Source organism: Mesitornis unicolor, unplaced genomic scaffold (genome assembly GCF_000695765.1).
Source record: "Mesitornis unicolor isolate BGI_N332 unplaced genomic scaffold, ASM69576v1 scaffold9263, whole genome shotgun sequence".
In the NCBI taxonomy this organism is placed as follows: domain Eukaryota; kingdom Metazoa; phylum Chordata; class Aves; order Mesitornithiformes; family Mesitornithidae; genus Mesitornis; species Mesitornis unicolor.
In genome coordinates, this window is record NW_010173986.1 from 18168 (window position 1) to 41974 (window position 23807).

Here is a 23807-nt window from a genome sequence, read left to right on the forward strand (position 1 = left end):
CACGACCAAGACCTTGTGCAATTCAGGTTACAGTAACGACATTGATTTTATCTCTCACGAACGCTCCCCAGTTATTTCTTTAACAGTAATGCTCTATCACCTGCAGTTGAAGGTCACAATAAAGGAAGTTCAATGAAAATCTTGAGTTAAAATATGGTTCATAAGTTATAAAATAAAAATACTGCCTATATTCTTTCCTAAAATAAGTATTATAAAGCCTCCCCTTACACTCCTGAGCAAGTCGAGTCTCTTTCATCTGATAAACCACAACAGTTGCTCTCTTCAGTGGTAGAAAGAAAAGCTTTCATTTACCATCTAAAAAATGATTTTTCTCAAAAGTAGTATAAACCTAGCCAATGCTTTAGTAATACAAGATGAGAGATACTAAAAGATATAAATCAAGCTTTAGAATATTCAGCTCATGGAAAATTGTTCAACTTAAATTGAAAAAGGCCTAAACTATTTTTAGTACGTGTTTAAAAATGGATTTCATGGCTTTTCAAAAAATAAAGAAAAAGAAAGTATGGAGTAATTGAAAGGATAAATTTACTATTTCTAGTCAACATCACGTTGTCTTCACCTGCAGAACTACCCTTCAGTAAAACTCACAGACATGCCAGTAAATGGCATGTACATGCAACTAGGACTGCGTATTGCAAAAATGCAGAACGGGAAGATGTATCTGTTGAGAAGAATTTCTTCCTCTTGGAAACAACCTAGTAGCACATGGTGTTGGGATACAGATTATTGACACTTTGCCCACTTCAGAGTGAAGGGGAACTAGAGCCATCTATCCTATGTAAGCACCTGCAACTTGGCTATTAAACAGAAGACAGATACCAGCAAATTATTTCACTTATTTCTTTGAAAAAGGAGTAAGACACAACCCATTTGTGAAGGTGTGGCTGCTGAAAATCTGTGCTCTTGTAAGGGACAAACATACCACACAGGGTATTTCAGCAGTCAGGAGAGGAAGATAGTTCCTTATACGTTGTATTATGTGAACTGAAAGCAAACCTACTTAAAAATTTTGGATTGATTTATCCAAAAAGTGGCACAATGTTGAGAAAACAGCCATCGCACAAGAATTATTTTGGTTTCTTCTCTTAATGGTGTATCTCCCAAACTGAGACTGTATTTGGTTTGTAACTAACTGCAATGAATGACATGGATACAAAATGATTTCCCAGTGAAAACAAGAAAGTCAGGTTTGCTGCAGTGTAAGATAATGAACACAGGATGGGAAGATGTTGCTTAAATTACTAATTCTGGTCCCTTGTAATTACAAAGAACTAAGCTGTCTGTATTAATTCAAATATACACTTGGCCAGAATGCGTACTCACCACCACCCTATAATAATTCTGAAGGACTAAAATCACTGAAGGACTAAAAGTCACAACAAGAGACATCCACTAATGTCCAAGGCTACTGCACTGACTTTGTAAGAAAACACTGCCCCAGTAATCTTAGGAAATAAATCATGCCACAGAGGAAGGAGGATAAAGCTCATGCTTCCTCATAATTGGCTGGCTAAGGTGTTGCTTGCAATGACTAAGTAGGATTAATCCTGTACGAGAACTTCCTGCTCTGCCAACATGCAAATATTCCAATAACCTGCATCTGGAACACTGCATGCTTTATTTATAAACAAGTCCCTCAGATGGCAAGTACATAAAGTCCCATTGTTCCTGAACAGTCATGATACTACCTTACCCTGTTTATGGTAGAAGCACCACAATTTCTATTCTGACTTGAAGAAGTCTTATCTTTTTTTCCTTTAAGAGAGAGAAATCTGTCAAATTAATGTAATTGTGTTAAATCCCACGTGATTCGGCACAGCGCTGTCATTGCCTGACTTCCTGTTGCTCTACAGAGCAAAATGTATATATTTCTGGAAAAAAGCAATAAAAGTGTTTTGCTTTTATTTTGACATGTAACTTCAGGTAAAGCACCAAGAAACCACCTAATGCTCAAGTGAAAGGTACATTATACAAACTAAGCCAAATCACTTCTGATAAATGAGGAATATACTCTATATGAGTAGAGCGTAGTGTTTTCCCTTGACAACTTTCCTGAATAGTGCTGTAAGAACTTTTTTTTCCCACAAATTTTGTGCAGTTCAGCAGCCACAGCATAAAAACAGCCTTATGATGCCTCCCCAGTGTTCTCCTTGAATGGGATTTCAAGTTGCTGTCATTCTGCGGTTGATTTACTCAATGATGCATAACATGTCCTTACTGTAACTGGGGGCTATTCTGTTTTCATCAGCAGTTCTTATACTGAGATTACCTATTTTCTTGGGCTAATGGTCAGATGTTTTCATGCCATGATACTCCTCCATGTGACAGATTCTCTGACGCAATGTCACCATGTGTACCCTGACCCCAAAGCATCTTCATATTCCATCTCCTTTTCTTGATGCATTTAATGTTCCTTGTATTAGTGTCAAAATCCTGCAGGGTCCTTACGTACTGTGCTCATTTTAAAAGTACCTATAATCCCTGTACAGCCTCGAGGTACCTGTGACAGACCTGCCCAGCTTGACTTAATGTTCTTATGCTTCTCCCCCCTTAGCAGATATCATGCTCAACTTCAGAGTGCTCAGGCCTTCTATTTCAGCAAAACAGTTTCCTATTTACGGGCTCATGTTCTGCCACACTTACAGACTCTGGAGCTTTGATGAAGACTTTGGATTTCCCAAGCTGATATTGGTCAGGATCCATGTTAACTGACTGAAGCAGATGGAGAACTCCTTGTTTCTCTTCTCCTTTCCAGGAAGGCCAGGTTGCTTTGGTCAGAATGGCATACCTTAAAACAGGTAGAGAAGAAGAGATTAAAACCTGCTATCAAACAGCAGCAGAGTATCACTGACTCTTAGTCAGTATTACCCCGGGGGGGTGGTTGACAATTGTGGCAGGACTTACAGAAGTCCTGCGGAAAGGTGCACAGTATTAAGATGTTACTTGTTTAGCAAGACCAAATGACTGCAATGAGAAGGGCAAGTGTCCATGAGTCTCCTGTTTCCAGATGCTCTGTTACTAGTTGGTAACTGCAGTAGTTAATTACAGAAAGTTCTGCTGTGACCTCCTTAAGTCCAGGGCAAGGCTATTTACTAGTAATGACTTATGGTCCAGATTTAAGTGCCTACATCCTTGGTATTCTAGATTCATTCCCAAGCATGTGGCCCATTTCCCACTCAAGCCTTCTCTATCTTACTCTTACAAAGGCCTTTTGTGCTTCTAAGCAAGCGGCCAGCTCATACTCCTAACCCACCTGTTCAATAGCTGGTCTGCATTTAGCAAAGAGCCATTCCTAGCTGTATCCCAGAAAGCCTTTGGCCTGGCCTCTGGTAAAAAGAGGGAAGATACGGAGATACTGGTGCTACCTGGAGGGAACACTGGGATGTGACCACACAGAGGGCTAGGGAGGCAGGGAAGTGCTATAGTAACACAACTTTCATTGGAAGAGGCAAGTAGTCTTCTGTCTCACAGTATTAAGCTTTGAAAATGAGGTGGATGCCAGGTTGTAGCCCCTTTTAAGCTGTCTTAGTACTTACTTATTCAGTAGTTTCACTTGGGTTTTTGGAACTGCCAGGCTGGAGTTACAAAGCTGCCTTGTTCCATTGCCCACCAAGAAGCACTGATGGGCTGCCTCAGTGTGTCTGTGGATAAGTAACTTCTCCAGCAGCACCTACTTAGACTCCTTTGACCGTGAGACTGGAGAACGGCTAAATACGTTGTGACAAATTTCATACCCAGATGTTTGCAGACAATGTAAATACACTTACATATTTATCAGTATCATGGGACAAACAGATAAAACTTAGTAAGGATTGTAAGTTAAAGTAACTCCCAGCTTATTTAATTAACAGCTTCTTTTGCAGGTTCATCATGTACTGTCAACAGTATAGTTATATGTGAGGGTCTAAGAAAGTCTAAATTTAAAGGAGCTGATGTTAATAAAGGCATTTCAAACCGCTACTTTCCACACCACAGAATTTGACACTACATTTCAGCATGTTACAAATCCTTGCTTACATCCTCTGAGCTGTAAAAGGAGGGCACAGGTTAAAATGATGACTCAAAACCTTTTAATGTAAGTAAAACTCTTCAGTCCAAAATAAGAATAGAGTTGAAATTATTCTTTTTCATAAACTCAGATCAACTTCATTTTACTGGTGTGACAATTCTACAGGGCAGCAGAAAGATTATTCCATAACATGCACCAACTAAGCATTTCACAATTTTATAATGTGACAATTCTGTCATTGTTCACTGCTGTTTAGAAATAGCACTTTCCTCTAATGTTTCCCATTAATCTGGTCATTGCAATATCCACGTATTTAGGTTTTTCCAGCTTGTGTAATTTGATTTTACAGAGGATTTCAGCACAGGTACTAAGTGTGTTCTTAAAATGCTTCTGAAACAATTTCAAATCATGACTTCCCCCCCAGACCCCCCCCAAATTTTCTATTATAAATCCACAGTAAGCAGTTAGGTCCCATGTCTAAATACGTGAGTATGTAGTTCAGCTTTCAGACTGGTTATGCTTTGAAACACATAGGCCCTTTTCAGTGACTGTGGCTTTCTGCATGCAAATGTAAATTTTGTACATATAAGTCTATTCAGCCCAGAAATCTCCACTTATATGGAGCTGCCAAGGAACTCCCAATGACAACAAGTGTACAAGCATGCATTTCCTGTCCATTCCATGCCTCAGCCCACTTTTACTCACACTGACTCAGGGTGTCAGAACAGAGCTTGTTCTGGATGCTAGGGAACTGTGAATGGAAAGGTTGCAGGAAGAACTTTACTCACAAAAAATTTAACAAGACTAATTTGAAACAAATGGCTGAATTTCATAAAGAATGGTTTGAGTTGCCTGTGGATCTCTACATACAAAGTGAAGTACAGAAATCTATTCACTTTCCAGAAGTACCACGTAGCTTTATTGTGCAGACCTCGCAGGCAGGTTTCTAGACCTGCACAGTTCTCACAATCCGTGTTCAACAACTGCAGATGCTAGATTTAATACACATTATTAATCCGTTATTCTGTCTCAGCAACGGTCTGTGTTAAGTAATGCAACCCGAAGCATATTCATGTGTCATGTCTAGGCTTGAAGATCACGTAGAAAAAGGGATTTAAAATTGTTCCATAATGAAAATTAAGTCCATACTTTTAAGATATTTTAGGTCTGTGTATTACTAGACGATCAGAACATTCTCTGTATTATCATGACGTATCACTGGCTTTTTTCTGTGCTGTTTGATTAATTATATTCCATTTCTTGCAAGCATTTATTGGTTTTTTTTGTTTTATATTCTCTAATGTAACACAAAGACTTCCAGCAGTAGCTGATTTGTCACATAATGCCCAGTGTGGGTATTTATTAGCTGTATGTTTCAATTAAAAAATAAAAAAATCTTGCAATTGCTTTAATTTAAGAGGATTTCATTAACTAGTGGAGGTAGTTAATCATCTGAACAGCTGGTCCTACGACAATGAAACAAGGATTGGTTTTACAGAGCTCTGACTTGCTTTCATTCAGTGAGCAGCTGCAGTGGTTTGAGTTGTAACCATTCCCAGCTGTTTGAACACCAGTGGAAGGATATAATGAGCAATTCAAGCTAAGGTTACTCTTTATACTGGAATCGTTGAATGGCAGGCAAGTATTTCTTTACTTATCTTCTGCACTGGGAAAGAAGGGTTGGGAGAGCTAGAGCAGTAACATTTTAAACACAGGTTAGCAGCTCATAACTCTAAGGTCTCTTAACCCTCTCTAACTTGAGGAACTGTCTGACAGCACTACAAAAAGAAGGTCTTAGGCAAGTTTACAACAAAATGAAAAGACCTTCAAAGAGTCAAAGGCATTCTTTATGATATTTCAAATCTATGGGTAACCAAGATAGTGACCAAGGTAAATGGGGAAAAAGGAAAGCGTAAGTGGGAAACTAGAAGCTTTAAAAACTTGCGGCTTCTGGTTTTAATCCTCATCATGGAAACGACTGTGCTGTAATACTTCAAAATTGGTATTACCCTACCTCTGCAAAAACTTCTTGAAGACCCGCCTGTAGGCATAGCCAGCTCTTCTTACTCGAATATTTTCTTTCAGACCTAAGTATTCCACTTGATGTTTTACCCTGTGGACAAAAACAATGCAAGATTTAAAATCCATTTCATTTCAGCATATTTGTGGACTGAGGTATTCTTAAAAGCCTGTATCATGTTTCAAGACTACTGACTTCTAAAATCCATGCATGAGTATATGAATTTATTTTTGCACATTACCATGCACACTGCATGGCAAGAACAACATTCAAGACAGGTAGACTGCATTACTAAAATATATGTAGCAAGTTTACCTTAGCATTTTTTCCCTAGTTTAACTTCCCATTTCCTAACAAATACAAAAATTTCTTAACTAATACTATAACCCATAAAAGGCCAAGTAACTGTTACTTATACAATTACACAGCTGTTATCCAAAGGAGTGGGAAATGGTTTGGTGTTCTTCTTATTGTAGGTTTCACCTATGTTTTACATCGCTCAATAATCAACAGCAGCACTCAGTAGCTCTTTTTTGTTTGTTCTGGAGAAAGGACTGAATGCGATGTCTGGAGAAAGCCCCAGATGCCAAACTTTCATTAGACAAAAAATCAGAAAGAAGAAAACCAGGCCAGTATACTCATTAAAAGCTAGCATTCCTCCTAATTCTACCACGGTGCAAAGGAAGCATTTGGTAAGCCTGTTCATGGCATACTTCAATTACCAACAAAAACTGGGCTGGTACCGGTCCCATAGAAAGTGCTCATGGCTGTGGAGGGAGACTGCTGCTCGTGTGAACTGAAACATCATTATCCCAACACCATTACAGTTCCTTCATGCAAAACACGTTCATTTTAGGTTCTAAACAGGGAACAAATATGTCCCCATCAATCTCAAAGCAGAAAAACAGCAAAAGAAAAAAAAGCTTCCTTCTGGTACCTTTTCCTCTTTCCTGGAGCTGCGGTACATTATTTTTACGTTCCTCCTTACATATCCTGCTAGTCTACTACTTAATGCTCGGAGCGTTGGTTTGAAAATTTCAGTTAGCTTCCTTAACAAGGGGACTCCTGCTGTTTTCCTTTGCATTTCCTTAATTTCCGCATCTAAGTCATGTGCCTGAAAAAGGCAATGTCAGTTTTTAACTCTGAAACTCAGGTGCTTCTGCTGCTGTTCCTTTATAGGGCAAACTGTAGAAGCTCTAGCTTTCAGTCAGAAATACAGGAGTTGTTAAGCTTTTAGACCTGCAAGTTTAACAAACAGTATACAAAAGAACATTTCTTTACATATGATCAAATAAAGTGAGCCTGTAAGGAGCCATTTAATTTTGTTTTCCTTACTATTTTTCTGATTTTACAAAAGATTTTTCAAATTCTGAAAAACTCTTGGTTAATTCAATGTTATTTCCCTAGCTGTTCTGAAATGTTAAATTTCAATCTAAAGCGTATTGCGCATTGAATTTTTTTCCCCTGTTTTTTGGTGAGACATTCTTTTCACATGACTCAGTATAAAGGGGAAAAGCTTTTGCAATGCCATGTTTCAAATGACAAAAGCCCTTCAGTAATTTCTTTTTAAGGAACACTTATGAGACGTATTTCCCTAAATGATGAGTGATACTCCTCTTTTAGCTTATAATAAAGAATACTGCGCATTTTAATCTTGCTGTGTTCAAGGAATAAAGTGCATTTTTTACCCACTCCAAGAATTCTGGTACAGTAGAAAGTTGATGGACAAAAATACATTTTCCTGTTTATAGCTTTCCCTCCTGTTCACATCTGGAATAATGCACTGGAGCAACGGTATTACTCCCATTTTCTTACTGTCCTGCCAGTATTGGTGTCCAGCAACAGAGAATTTGAGACATTTTTCTGTTTTTTCTTTTCTTTCTGAGAAAAGGCACACACCAAACCTCCCTCCAGGCATCAACCTCAAGCAGGTCAGGGTCTGGGAATTCAGCTAATGCAGCAGTTTTGCATACAAGTCTAAGTGGCTGTGCCAGGACCTGAACAAAAACACATTTCAAGAACACCCCAACTTTTGGAATAACTTAAGTATTAGACAAGGTTTAGGTATTACACAAAGTCTGTGTTTTAGTGCTAAATATTCTGGAATTATTCAACAGCAGTACAAAGCTGGAGTGAGAAGGTTTCTGCGAGCATGAAGTAAGACAGGCTTTGTGAAGGTTGTTTTTTTTTACTTTTTCAGTTACATTTTCACTGTCTAGTAACACGCTACTAATAAGCTACACATACATAGCTTATTAGATACACTACTCCCATGACATCAACTATGGCAGCATGTGTATGATACAATTCTGTGTGACCACAACAGGGAACAACAACAAAAAAAACCCAAACCCTAAACCAATTCAGCAAAATATCACAAACTCGGTTGTTTCTTTCCCTCAACACAGAACTTTTTCACAGTAAAATAATGAAACGACAAAATTAAGCTTCAGTGGTCACATGCATATAAAACTTCTTTTCCCCAGACATGTTATTAACTGCTAGAACACAGGTATACTATACGTGAAGTCCTATTTTAATATAAGGGAAATCACAGTTTGAAATGGGAGAGAATGTTAGGGTTTTTTTAACAGGGATGAAAGATTACTATTGTAAGAACTACTTCCATTTATGTCTGAATTTGATAGTAAACTATCCTTTGGATTTCATTTGTTATCAGTAGCTGCTGCATTTGCCAAACATCATCCTCATTATAAGGAAGTCTTGCCCATTTTTGCTCCAAAAGGGGTTTCCTGTAAGCTGGCCTTTTCTTAAGGTTTTTGTTTGTTTGTTTCATTGGTTTCCTAGCAACACCTTCCACAATAATAGGCCTGTTTTCCAATATGTAAATGATTGATTTTAAAAGCCCCTCAACTTACAGTTAAAAGTTTTACACATACTTTTTCTAGGATCACTTATTTTCCTCCTTTGGTCCCCAGCGTCAGTGGAAAATTAAATGCTGCACAGTAGGGTTTTCAGGGGTGGAAAAGCTAGAGAAAGAGGGTCTACATTTACTGCCAAGACCCAAATGACACTTTCAAGTACAGTCCCAATTGTGGCTTCTGTAAGTGCTCTACATCTGCATGTAATTGTGCTGGTCTGCATGCCAAATGGCAGGAAGTGCATTCTGGTGGGTTGCTGATATGGTGAAGAATGCTTTTATCAGACTTTGCAAGTTGTTTTAGTGTGATAAAAATAACCACTTGCTTTATCAGCACTTCTAGCAATACCAGAACTACTTGGTATATAGTAATAAATGTTATCTATTTTAGGACTTCACATAGTGCACGTACTGCACTGATCACCAAAGGTGGAAAAAAAGAAAGGAGTATCTCTTCTCAGATAACAGGAAGATTCTATAAAGCATCATACAGTTGCAGATGCCTTAAAATGGATGTGATAAACCAAACGGATTATTTAGACAGCTATTTAATGTCTATCTAACAACTTGGTATGATATCTTAGTGACTTCTCTCTAAAGAGCTGGCTAATGAAACTTAGAAGTCAAGAAGTAAAAAAGGAACCTGCTGCAGACTTTTTGGTAAGTTTGATATACAAAAGCAGATACATTCTGCTGACTTTTCAGCTACCTCATAGAAGCTGTGTTCAAAGCATAAGGCAAAAGTCAGAACTGATGTATAATACATTTAGTGTGCAAATTCTACATGGAAAAGCGAGTCCTTAATATACCGTTTGTGTTACCATTATGCAAATATAGATTTATTCATAATTGATACAGGAAAAGCTAAGAACTGCATATAGTAACTGCTGATCTACAAGTGACTACAGCTTATCCTCAGAGTTCAGCAGAGGTCATGCCAGATTTAACTTCTGAAGGTTTCAGAGTACCTAGTTCTGTTTGTCTGTAGGCTGTACGATTACACATTATGATTTTTTGTTGTGGTTTTTTTTTACTATAAGCACTGTTTCTCCTTGCATACCCAGCTTATCCATACCTGCTCTCCTCCCAGTCTCGAGACTTCTTTGTTTCATTTGGTTTGATGCAGCGGATGTAATGAGGTGTGCACTTCATCAGCGTGCCAACAAGGTCATTTGCTTGTTTCTGTAAAATGGAGGTAAAACAACAGGATATGAGCTGAACAGGGTAAATCCTGTGAGAGAATTCTAAAAATCATGAACCATCTGCTGATGATTCAGTTGACTGGATCCAGTTGACTTTGATCTTTCTTCAGAACAACCAAAGTGTCTTGGGATAATATGCGCCTCATGAAAATTTTATCAGTAAATAGAAGGCACCATTATCTCCAGCTGTGTAACATATTTACACTATTATATAAAGATATGGAGTGACAAGGAATGCATCAGGTGAACTTGACTACCACAGTGAAATATGAGAAAAGAGGTTGATAAAATATCGGTTTCCAAAGTCTGCAAGTACGTAATCTAAGCGTGTATTTTAGAGTCTCCAAAAAGATGTTCCCCTTCTAACACTTGCTGCCTTATTCAAGGCACATTATGGTCAGTAGAAAGACTTCTGTTGACTTCAGTGTGTGCTGGATCAGGCCCCTCTGCATTTCTGCACTAGAAAGGGACCGGCTAACTGTAGGACATCAAGTGGCTGAGTGAAGGGGCTCATTCATTATGCACATGCAAGTATTATTATAGCTACCATCAACTGCTCCTTTGGAAAATTCTCTGCTGTAGAATGCAGCTCAACAAAATGTTTAATGAGCGGTGCAGGACAAAAGATGATCTTAACAGCTGAAACAATGCATCACTTTGCAATCAATACACTCCTCATGCCTATCTTTAAAAGTGCCTGGATGGTAAAAACCAGCAAAGACTACTGTGGTTTTAACTTTATTTAGGTTAAAAGTCTAACACATACTAGCAGAGCAAAACCAGACATACTTTGATTTTACTGCCTGCAGTGGTAGGACGACCCTTCTTGTCCACTTGAAGGTTTTCAGGAAACAGAGCCTTTATAAAAGGCCTAGGAAAGAATTAATAAAATAGTGTTGGCATAGAAAGACAATTCAATGCAGGAATATCAAGGAATATGCTGTAAAAGTTGATAGTTGAGCAGAATATAAATAGCTATTTCTATTAATCTGTAGTTAAACCTATTTTAAGATCAGTATTTTTCATGAGTTTCATTCCCTTTCTATTTTAGTGAGCACTGGAAGACATGACAGCAGACTTCTAGACTCGAAGATACATGCACTTCTTAAAAAGTAAGCATCAATTTAATTAAAATACGTAGCATATAAAGTAACGTTTTTCTAAAACAGTGCCTGTTCTGAGAGAGCGTTGAACCACTCATGGCCTTGTTTGAGGCCAAACCAAATGGCTGTCATTATACCATTTGCTTCTGACACTGCAGTACCTTACTTATTCAGATTTGCAGAAAATGAAGGTCGGTATAATGCAGGTGATGCTGTTCTACTGCAGTGATGTTAACTCATACAAAGTAGAGAAGTCAGGCTCTGTGCATCCATCTGAACTAACATATTCCTAGCTTTAAGCAAGTTTTGCTTACGTACAAATCACTGCTCTGCATGAGTTCAATCAAGTCCGTGAAAAGAACGTCCCGATTTCTCTCGCAGAATCCATCCATATCATAAGATACCTGGACCAAGGTGGAAATTGATTGCGGTAAGTTGAGAACCCAATAATTAAAGAACATTTAAATTCTAGCCTTATCAGTAGCTGTTCTAACTTTTTGGTTTGTCTGGCATAACTTAGATGTGGCAACGATAACTAATAATATATCCAAGGATTAGTGAACTTCTTCACAACAAACATAAAGGAATTTCATCCATGTATTTAAAATGAGTGAAAAAGACTTATGGAGCTAGTGAATGGAACAGGACACGAGTGAATTTAATACTGAATGTTACTGAAGAAAAATAAAGGTTTACTGTTATTAACTGTAACTGCAGGAAATCATGAATAGTCTTGAGAAATATACACAAAGAAGATAGAACTGTACATTATATTCCCAGTTTTATTTGTATGTCATCACTTTAAGGAACATTTTTAGATCCAATTTCTTTAAATTAACATTTAATTAACATTACATCTACTATTAAGTTCTGGTTAGTATGTCTGATAGCAGCAAGACCCAGACTCACCTCTCCTAAGTTAGGGCATATTTGTTCTAAGCTCCCTGCACATTGTGAAAGGAGGACGCTGGCTCTGAAAATAATCTGGCTATTTAAAATCAAAATAGCCTTCTACAGTGCTTCCTTTTCATTACCGTTCTTTTTCTTTATAAAATACATTATGCAGAATTCAGTGATCATTTTCCACATTACCTTTCCAGCATAATGATGAATGATAAATCCCTGGTTCCAGCTGTTGAAATGTTCATGAGTCCCAATCTGCATCTGGAGTTTTTGAAGCAGTGTTTGGTCAGCTCCTTCTCCCACTGCATGCATTGTGGCACAGACATCATCTAAAATGCTCATAATCCCTGGGGGATTCTAATGCATAGGAGAAGAATAACAAAAATAGCTAAACTGAGGAAAAAGAATGACACCAGCTTTTCCTCTCAAACAGAAAATTATCTTTGCTACAAAAACACTAGAGAAAGTCACAACAGGAAGAATTCCCCTTCACTCAGTAGAGTTCACAGTAGAGATTAACTTGTATACAAGCATGCAAATAGTTTAAGGAGCGAGCCTGCTTTGGGCAGTGATAGTGACAGTGGGAAATGGGGAAAACAATGATTGCTGTCAAAAAACCAAAACAAACCCCAATATGCTCAACATTTCTTTTACTTTTTATTTCCCTCACAAAGCAATCTTCTTTCTCAATTCACCGAAAAAAATAAACCCATGTCTGAGGTACTTAAACTCACATGCTGTAGGCTTGACAAACTTAGAGCTAAATATTTAAGATCATGGCAGAAATCCTATCCTCTTCCCAGTTATCCTGATACAGATAGGATATGGGCAAAACCTGATGTGCATTTAAGTGCAAGTCACTATAGCCCTTTAACTACTGTTAGAATTACCTGGCTTACATGAGAACAAAGAAGTAGCTGGGAAAAAAATACTTCTGTCCTAAAGAACAACTCAACATTTGCTGTCACCCCAAGCCAGAATATAAAGTCTTTAAACTGCAGAACATTCTGTGGAGCAAAGACACAAAATTTATCTACAAACACTTCCTAATACTTTCTCTTAACTTGCTTCTGCTTAATTTGCAACTGCTGGGTAGCTTCCCCAAACTGAAATACATCTGCCAGGGACACAGAGCCTTATCTGATGTACAGTAGAATGTATCATGAAGTTCATGATAAATTTAGGTGGATGAAATTCTGATTTCCATCACTCTATTTTTTAGTCACACATCAATCACACTATCTTATGGTTCTCCTTTTGGTTGCTATCTTAGATGTCCTATAAGAGCTCTAAGATATACATTATCTTATGTAAGATTTATATATAGGCTTAGTATGACTCAGTAGCTGAACAACAGTATTTGCATTTTTCCTATGGACATCCTGACACCCAAGCAGTTGCCCAAATATTTTAGAGAAAAATCTTGTTGTTTTTTTCCATCCATTTGTTCTAAATACTTACCACTTTGTTCTCTATGAGATCACACACTATTTTGTTGTTAAAATAATCTATTGGTGTCCACCTAATTCCTTCTTGCACGTATTCTTCCTGTGAAGTAAAAAAAAAGATGCAAATATTCTTTTGCACTGTGGATGCAGCATGGGATTTACAATGCACTACACACAGATACACAGACTCTGCACCATTCATGTTTGGAAGGAATTGTTAAATGTATGATTGGGATGCGGTGGGAGATACGACCCATATGACAGTTAAATCCAGTTCTCTGCTGCTGAAGAGTCGAATTGAAAACCTTCTCTGTCCTCCCCTCACATTCTTTTGTCATTTATAGCCCTCGAGTAGTTACTGAGAAGAGCAGGAATATTTCATCAGTTCATTTATTGTCAAAGCACTTCGCAAATAGTAACAAAGTGAGCTTTACAGTATCTTGACACTGCACCTAAGCATCCATATCCTCATCTATTTTAAAAATTAAGATTGTGACAGGTGTATCAAGGACTAGGTGACCAAAACAGCACATTTAGAAACGCACATGAAATGGGAGACACAGCTCTACTTTTTATTTTTGAGTATAACTGCTGGAACCATAAAGACAAGTAGAGACTGACTAGGGAAAAAATTCATACTACAGTTTTATTTAATTGATACACTCAGCTCATGTATGAGTCCAGCTAGGCACTTAGCGGGTCATTTGTGTGCTCAACTGCAATCATCAGTTACTTTTACACAGAGGCAATTGTGTATGTGCATTCTTGAAAACATTGGCCTGAAGTTGGTGCCAGGCCTGAGCTCATACTGCACACAACGCTTCTGTCTCAGCTGCATTCTGTCTGCCCTCCCATGCAGAAGCTCACATTCATGTAAGTGAGATTCTGCAATAAGACTGTGAGCAGAGAACTACAGATACGTTCAGAGGTACTTCTGCATTTGTCTCACTAGTCTATTGCATTCATATATCTGGTTTTAACAAAAAGGGTGTGGAGGAAATTAAGAACAGTATTCCCCTTTAACTGTGTGTCATGGCCAATGAAAGCACAGGGACAGAACCAAGCTGCAGTTTTCCATTTCTGTCAGTGAGTCAGAATATGCAGCAAGCCTGGGCAGAGTCATATGACTGCATTAATACACCGTATGATGGACCCAATTTTGTACCACTGTAGTAGAGAATATATGTCTGTAGCTGGTGTGGTTTACAGTTTTAGGGTTAGCCAACAACAAAGTTGTGGTTTTTTTCTTTGTCTTGCTTAACAAGACAAATTTTGTTGTTAGCAGATGATGAAACCTCAATTTTTCCACCAACTGAAAAAGCAATAGCTCATTTACGAATTCAAAAAGAATAAAAGTCTGGTTACCTGTTCTGCCTTCAGTGTCAGTTCAATAAAAATCTGCTGCAGTTTTTCGTTAACAAAGTTGATGCAGAACTGTTCAAAACCATTTTTCTACAGAAAAGGAAACAATTTAAAAATTAGTTCCATGCTTTATATAGAGTAATTCTTGATTCTTATGCTGGCAATAAGCTTCAAAGAAACACTGTCAATGATGGATGGGTTGCTGATTTTATAGACATTCTGTGTAATCTCAGATCTTTCTTTTAAGGCCAATGACCTAGTTTCTTTGAAGTTTCTTCAATACTTCGTGTTTATTAAGTGAGACATTACCAGTAAGAACTCAATGTCCCAGAAGCTGGGCTGGTTTGTTTTTTGAGGGTTTTTTTGCATTTATTCTCACCACAGGATTTGAGTTTTTTCTGTTTTGGATTTTTTCCCCTCTAAATAAAAAAATCTTCCAGGTCAGAACAGCACAAACCTTGAGTATTGCATTGCCTTACCTGGAATATTTCAAAGCCATAAATATCAAGGACACCAATGTTATATTCTTCATGGTCCTTCTCCATAGCCTTATTAATAGACTAATAAAACAGAAACAAAATGTAAAACAAAGTGTAGTTTATGTATTTAAAAGGTGTACTCATATCCTTCAATATTTATATAAAAATACTGGATTTCTTCAAAAAGAACATGTGTGAATGGAATACAAATACATGTACTATGGTCTTTTACTTTCACTTTTTAATAAAGTGTTAGCCATGAAATGAACAGTATACTGTCCTGTTTCCCAGGCTAGGGAGACTTTGGTTCTACTGTTTGTAAAAATCTTTCCCCTTCAGCATAACTGGCTCAGTTAAAGAAAAGGAGCCAACAAAAAAGGAACAGCTTTAAGTCTGATATTTGATGCATTTTGCAGATGGTACCATGAATCTTTTCTCACCTATTTCTGTATTTCTCTACTTTGCAGTGTCAGTGCTGGTACAGGCACATAGTGGGAATTACAGAGCTGCCATGAGGAGGGAGACTTCTAAGATAGCACCAGTGCTACCACGGAGGAGACTTCTCCTCCACCTGTCCAGAATTTGTGGCCAAAGGTAAGGTTTCTCCTCCACAAGTCCAGCCTAGGGTCTCATTCTGAACAGAGAGTATTAAGCATGGAGAATGTAATTTGACCATCTGATCCAATGCCGCAACCTTGGGATGCTGAAGGGGTTCTTTGCAGGAGAGTAGGGCAAGAGAGCAGGGGACCATAACCAGCTAATTCTGCTCATCTGAAAATGCTCAACTGTCAGAGAAAGTAAGACTCAGATGTGTGGATGCTGACAGGAAGGAGATGTCAGAATATATTGGACAGTTGTGGCAGGAGACTGAGCAAATACAGTGCTGAAAGCATAGCTCATTTGCTTCAAAGAAAGTGTAGCATTTGTCACATAATCACTGTCTTATATTTGGTATCTATGGTCCTGCTCCCAATGCACTGCTCAGTGCTGCTGCTAAGGTTTAGGCAAAGAAACACGGGTTTAGTGGGTGAAAGAAATGACAGACAGGAAAAGCACTGCAAGGAACATTCCTAGTGTACTTGTACTTGTTTTGATACTGCAGTAGAATAAAGCAAATCCAACTTACATCCACCAAGTAATCAAAAACACGGGAATGAAGGGCCTTGGCCAGTGCATCTCTGGTGTAGCAGGCTTGTTCCACATTTAGTGTTACATTTATGGACTCAGATTTGCCTCCCCACTTGCTGTCCATCTGTCTGCTGGTCAGTTTTTCCTTCAGGCGGTCCTGGTTAATTCCCAGGAGAAAAGCAGGGAAAGCCAAAACTGCAAGAAAGATCAAGGTTGCTGGATTATGACTTGCAGACTAAACCAATACAGAATGAAGAAAAAAAAATTTGGCTGTATCTCTAATAACAATCAGCAGTAATCAACCTCATAGGGCATGCAGCTTAAGAAGAAATAGGAGGGATTTCTCTCTTTAAAATTTCCCTAAGGTCTCCAAGGACATTTTGGCTGTATCTCTAGTAACAATCAGCAGTAATCAACCTCACAGGGCATGCAGCTTAAGAAGAAAGAGGAGGGATTTCTCCCTTTAAAATTTCCCTAAGGTCTCCAAGGACATTTTCAACTATTTACGTACATGGATTTCCATTAAGATGAACTACCTTGAAGTAAAATAGTCAGCTTTTTCTATTTTCTACCTTCGGTCCTTCAAGCATGCAAGCTGGCTTAGATCATAGTTTTGAACTATATGGTTCAAACAAATCACTCTTAGAGGAGTTGGAAATAAAACAGAAACATAGAGCTCACACATTAAATAAAATTGAGACCACTGAAAATTCTTTGCAAATATATGAAATATTTAAAATATAACAAAGAATATGCAATCTGCTTCCTAACATTCTTTCCCTTTCTTCTCCTAAGTCAGGATACTGTACAAAGTTTTCGATTGCCTTGCCATTTATTTGATTTTGGTTTCTTCATCCCTTATTCTGGAAGTACTTTGCAAATTCTGGTTTCCCTTGTTTAAAAGTGAAGCAGAAATATGCATTTCATATGTGCAGCCACAGGTCTAGAATTCTTTGCATTCTTAGCACGTGATGCAGATGTTAGCTGCAGGTGTCACACCCCTTAAGGAATGCAAAAAGAGAAACAGCTTGGAAGTATAGAGAAATGGCTCCCAGGGGCAGCTCTTGGAGTTGGTATTGCACCTCCACTAAACCACATAATCCTTTACAGTGTTTGCTCCATGCTCCATTGCTTTCAGATCTACTTTACTGGTGCGAGGAGGATGTAAAGTAATGACTAAGGCAGCAGCCACTTGTGCTTTATACATCTGTAATGTCACAGCATGATTTCACTAAACCCTTCAGTACATTAATCCAGAATTATTTTTGAAACAGCAAATAACTACCAGCTTTCTGAAATTCAATTTATTACCATCAGCAAGCTGATATAATTTATCCTAGTGTACCAGGAACCACACAGCTAAACAAAGTTGAGCCACTGGCAACATCTCTGGTACCTTCACTGAGAACTCAGGTTGAAGAGCACACGAAAAGGTCAGACATCATATGCTTTAAAATGGAAAAGAATGAAGCTAAGTATAGATTAAATAGGCTCGTATATACTGTAAAGATGCCAAAATAAGTATTTAGCCAATACTACTGTAAGAATTTATGCAGATAGTATGATGACAAGAACCACCATATGTACCTCAGAAACTCTTCCTTCACAGTGCTAATGATTTAATGTAAAGGAAGAACAGCTGGACATGACTTGATATAACTTCATGTTCTTAAAATGCCTTATTATTTTGCCTAGGTAGGGACCATAGCGACACTGTCTAGAAATTACTATAAAGCAGGCTATGGATGTAATTGAAAAGATGATCCTCCAAGAGTCATCACTACTGTTCTGTGGAATAGTGTTAAACACAGTCTGTGATGAAAAGCTGGAAAAGACTAGGTTCAGTTCACTGGCTTGCAGAAAGCGCAAAACAAAATTTTCAATACAATGCAAGTGTAAAGAGGGATAATTCAAATGGTTTTCTGCATCCAGGAGAGAACAAGTAGTATTTGCCATGATTTGCAACAGGGAAGACTTAGAATAAATGAGAACTTTTTTTTTTCAACTACTGATATAATCAACCACCGTAATAGGTAGAAATCACTGGCAGTTTTGAAGACTTATTTGTCTAAATGTCTGTCAAGAATGGTCTGTATAGATTTGATTCTTACTCAGAGTAAGAGAGTAGAGTTTTTGGCATCTTGAAGAATAGCCTTGGCACATTTTTCTGCAATTTGCTATATAAGAAGAAGAATACTATTGACCAAATTCCTAACATTTTTTATTATTTCAGACTTATGCAAAGCATGACTTATCAGTAGTCTCTCGTGTTTTATCTTTCATAGCTATCCAGGCTATAAATGCTTTCCTATTGAGTTGGCTAGGACAAACAGTAAATTGCAGGGAGGATTAATGGAAGGAGAAACTAACCCAACTTTCAACTTCATAATGCAGAAACTGTCCTAGACATTGCAATTGTTTCTCTTGCTTCTTTAAAATGCAGTATGTTTATGAATGAATGCTATATTCATTCTATCTGCTATTTTTTCAATGTATTATTCATACATAACTTTTGTATTTATATCCCAGTGAGCAAGAGAAATACAGTGCACATGGCTCATCAGAGAAATACATTCACATCCAGCAACTACTCTTCAGTTTGTTACTTTTTGATGCAGCACATTGTATCTATCTCATCTGGCTATTAAATGTCTTGATTTCACCGAAAGATTTGATACTGTCATCTAAATGGAAGCCCAGTAGCTCATTTGGAATTGTAAGACACATGAAAAACTCTATACTTTTATTTAAGACTGGGGATACTGCACAAGTTGGTAGCTGCTTTCACATGGCAATGAGGTCAGACAAGCCACATAAGAAACAAGTGTTTTTATGAACACACGTTGATGCATTCAAAGGAGCAAAGCTCAAGTTTGTTTGAAAGCGTTTCTCACAATTTCTATTATTTCATACTCTAAGGCCGGAAAAGGATTTCTTAAATTCAAAATGCAAAACTGCACTCCTATTAAATCACTGGCATTGTACAAGACAAAACAGGGCCTCAGTACCATTAGTTTTGGAAGAGAATCTAAATTAGCAGCCTCGCACTGTAAGAAGTGATGCACTGTGGTCTGGATAAGCAGCTCAAGATTGCAGTTCACCTCAGGCCACCTGGGTTTCAGCCCATTGTGAATTCTGTAGCAGTTTCCAGAACTACTTACACTCCTCACTCTCCACTCCTGCATAGTTGCCAACTTCTTTGAAGCTGATGTTTCCCAAATGCAGTATTCCTGCCACAATCTGCAGCACCAGTGCTTGTTCCTCTGCAAAGATCCCAATCACACTCATTGCATGCTGGGAAGAAAAAGAATGAAAAAAAATTTGTATCATCACTTCTTGTCATTGAAGTCCTTTTAAAACTCCTCTTAGGTGTCACACTAAAAATAACAGTGTCATTGGAAAATGGGAAACAATGAACCTAAGAGGAAATTATTTCATCCCTTCTGCACAGACAGTTTATCCACTGAGACTAATAACTGAAGCTGTACTGAATGACACTAAAAGGCAGGGTCTGTCTGGCTGAGGCCGTGAATTTCAGCCACTCACTAGAAAATGATCCACAACTACACTGGGTTTTGGAGTCTAGAGTACAAGGTAATTTATAAAATGTCTTCTCAACCAACTTTTTCTAAAATACCAAATTACCTGGAATACAACAGTAATTATTTTTTTTTAGGCCTTTAAATGTGCAACATATATAAATAAGATGTGTTGATGTGCTTATTTTGAATAGTAAATTTCTACTAACAGCACACCAGCAAGTTGACGTGACATGCATAAAGGTCACAAAAGGAATTGGCAACAGCACTGTATAAAGATCTATGATTTCTAAGTCCCTTTCTCCAGTCTTTCAGTTGCACTGTTTTATATAGGCATGGAAGATCAGTCACCACTAAGAATTTAGCTAAAATAGGGCACTCTCTCGTTCCTCACTGTTTGCATTTTCACATTTTTCATACTGCAGAGTATCTGCGCTCAATTAAATTACATTAAATTTGCACCCTCCTGAAAAAGAACAGAAAACAAAACGCATTTCTATAAAAGTATCTATTTTATCAGGATTGTGAGGCTGCAACACAAGACCTCTTCATGGCAAGATACCTCTTCCTCAGGGTAAAATACAACTAAAATAAGTTACGCCTACATTCATTTCTCATTCCCACATTAATACATCAATGTCTGTGCTACAAACGGACAGTGAAATGAACATACATCCACCACCATGCAAATCTTAGAGTAAAAAACTCACCAGTGTTTCTTGGAAATCTGATTTGTCATTGATGTCATCGACTTTGTAGGACCCAGAGAGACTCAGATAGTAATAGTAGTCCATACTGGTAATGCCAAGACTGTTTTTTTGTTCTGAGGAGGCCCCTTCAATTAGCTGCAGAAGAAAAATTCCCAAATTAGGTATCATACAATGATCTTCAGCAGAGAGGAGGCAAGTTGAAAGCAGGTGACTGAGCCTGAAATTCCTGGGAGAGCTATGGCTAGTGCTGTGCCAAGTATGTATCCTTCCTGTGCTTTCTTAATTGTTTAACCCATAAGACCAGACTCCCATTCCCATGAACGGTTTAGTTCTAACTTCTACATCTAATACAAAGTAAAAACTGTGACTGACTTGAATGCCTTCCATTATCTTGACCTCATAAAGACAAGGCAAAGTAGGTTTTCCAATCCGCAATGTATTATCTAGATCCTCAGGGGCAATGTGTTTTCCATGCCTACTGAAAGGTAGGCAGACTTGAAAGAACATGCTAAGAAAGCATTATTTGTGACTCTGATTGTGAGGCCAAGAATCCTTTATGGCCATTGTGGCATATGTTAAGTTTTGTACTGTTCCAATACTACGCTGATTTGGAGCATGGCTCAAGTCACACCTCTTTGCATCATTTAGGCCAACGGGGCCAAGAATAAATAACAGAGTGGTTAACAAAGGTTCCTGTACTCTCTGTGATGCCAGAGGAGAGGCTCCTCAGACCTATGTAAAGTCTATGCACTTGTGCACAGGCATGGCTGCAACAGGAGGGAATGAACAAATTAACCTCGGAAGAGAATGGTTAAACCGCATAGTCTTGTAACTCCTGTGTCAAAAAGCCTCTCCAAGGCACGGAGGAAAATCAGCAGGACAGTGCAAATTGTTCCTGTACCTTGGAGGAGGAGAATGCACAGCTCCTAGAGCAATTCCAGCTCCAGCTCAGCTTTCCATCCTGGCAATGGCACTTCAACTTACATGAAGCTGCTTACAATCACTTATAATGCACTGTCTTTACTCTAGTTTTGTAGAGCTTGATCAATAGCACTTCAGCAGATAAGGAACTCGCATGTCAAGGACCAGTGAAGGCCAGAAAAGCTTTTTGAAACACAAAAAAAGCAGGGATGCTAGGAGGAGTCAACAAATAGATAATGCCCTAGAAAAATGAGAATTAAATTTCTCTTTCATAGCCGTGCTATGGAATTCAAGAGCAGAAGGTATAATTATATAGGCCAGTTTAAAAAGAAATCTTTTGTAACGTTCACGTTTTCCTATCATATGTTATTGGACTTTTCCATATGGCAGTTCACAGTGAATTTCCAAACAAGGCCTTGGAAACACTGAAGTACTTGTGTTCTGGTGCTGACAGGCAGCTAGGTAGGTCTATTTTAGACGGTGTCTTAACCAAGCTCTCAGTGATACCCAGATTACTTCCTTGAGTATGCATTCAGTAATCTCACTGTGTTGAGAACAATTTTTCAGTCAAAAGGAAAAAGTGGTACAAGTTATTTCAAATGACTTGGAAAGGACCTATAGACTTCTGACCTGGTAAAAAATGTGAAAGCTCCTTTCTCCAGGATTCCTCATTACAACTCGAGATTTTTCCAGCAGGAAGTTGGAGATTTTCCCTCCATCTGGTTCTCCACCTGGGCTAAACTGGATTTCAAAGTATTTCCCCTGCAATAAATTATTAAAGCTGTTGAATGATTAGTAAATACAAAACTGAAATCATGTACCTGTACTGTATCTCAAGAAAGGTTACTAGGATACTTAATCTTTACGGCTGCAGTGACACAGCTGCCTCAAGGTATACCCTACGCTTAGATTCATGAACTATCACACATCTTTCTTTCTGCATTGATACAGCACTGGCCTTGGGTAATACAGCATGTGTAAATGCAAGTGTAGCGAGGAAGTGAGCGGCTTCTTGTCACTGCTGAGACTCTTGCTAAGTATAAAGGCAACCATAAGGCTCATCTACACGGGAAGTAAATGTAACAGATTTATGACCAACAGCAAACACAGCGTTCTTGGAAGCAGAGTAAAGCAAATACCTTTCTCTTTCAGGGAGACATTAACTGCATTAACACTCATGCTGGCTGCAGAACAAATTTGTAAAGCCTATGTGTAACTTAAAAGCAGACCCTACAGTACGTTTTCTAGTGAACAGTCATTTCACAATATTACCTTGAGTATTTCATAATGGCAGACAAACTAATTCCTGCCTACTCTCTGTATATATTAGTAAAGACATTTCCTATCAAACAACTCTAAGGAAGGTTTCATCTATTTTTTAAAAAGCTATCATTTTTTTTTAAAGCCTGTATTACTGCTTATAGTTTGCTGATCTGAAGAACTGGCCAGTTTGTTGCTCATTATTTGTAAAATGCAAGCAAGTAACTTCACTGTGACCAGAACATACTGTAAGAGAAAAAAATGTGCAACCTATACAGAATGAAATAGAGGCCTCTCAACATATACTTTGTTTTAAAACACACTTTATATTTTATTTATATTTACCTCATTTGCAGTCAATTTATATTATACTCCTGAACACTCTAACAGCACAGAAGTCGGAAGAATAAAGCAATCTCTAAGGTAAAGGGACTTACAAATCTGCTGGAGTTATTGTTCCGTACAGTTTTTGCATTCCCAAAGGCCTCCAGTAAAGGGTTGGACTGCAGAATAATATCTTTAACATGCTAAATTTTAGGAAACAAGAGAAACAGAGATTTAGAAATAGACATTCTTTAAGTTCTTAGAGATTTTCTAGAAAATTATCACAACTAGATTATAAATTTAAAAAGCATGAAAGCCTGCATCTGTAAGGAATCCTCTTGATCAGATATGAAATAGAATTTATTTTCTTTTTCTACTTCCCACAGCTTTTAGTTTGTTGGGTTTTCTGTTTGTTTTAAGAAAATCCTACAGAATTAATCAAAATGCCTGAGGCTAAAAACTGGTCCTTCTGTTTACTGTTCTGCCAAGGAACACAG

The 23807-nt window shown here is 38.0% G+C and overlaps 1 protein-coding gene across 1 annotated transcript in view; it reads right to left on the reverse strand.

The window, feature by feature from the left end:
- Positions 1-23807, reverse strand: part of MYO1E (myosin IE) — a gene marked incomplete at its 3' end in the record, with an annotated part of 58217 nt that overhangs the window by 14784 nt on the left and 19626 nt on the right. Inside the window, exons 6-19 of the mRNA XM_010180895.1 lie at positions 23424-23513; positions 22357-22488; positions 20806-20940; positions 19718-19850; positions 16555-16751; positions 15429-15509; positions 14953-15039; positions 13601-13687; positions 12329-12496; positions 11555-11640; positions 10923-11004; positions 10007-10113; positions 6045-6143; positions 2665-2809 (exon numbers count right to left, since the gene is read on the reverse strand). Of these exons, the coding sequence (XP_010179197.1) occupies positions 2665-2809; positions 6045-6143; positions 10007-10113; positions 10923-11004; positions 11555-11640; positions 12329-12496; positions 13601-13687; positions 14953-15039; positions 15429-15509; positions 16555-16751; positions 19718-19850; positions 20806-20940; positions 22357-22488; positions 23424-23513 (1629 nt within the window). The remainder of the gene's footprint in view (positions 1-2664; positions 2810-6044; positions 6144-10006; positions 10114-10922; positions 11005-11554; positions 11641-12328; positions 12497-13600; positions 13688-14952; positions 15040-15428; positions 15510-16554; positions 16752-19717; positions 19851-20805; positions 20941-22356; positions 22489-23423; positions 23514-23807) is intronic.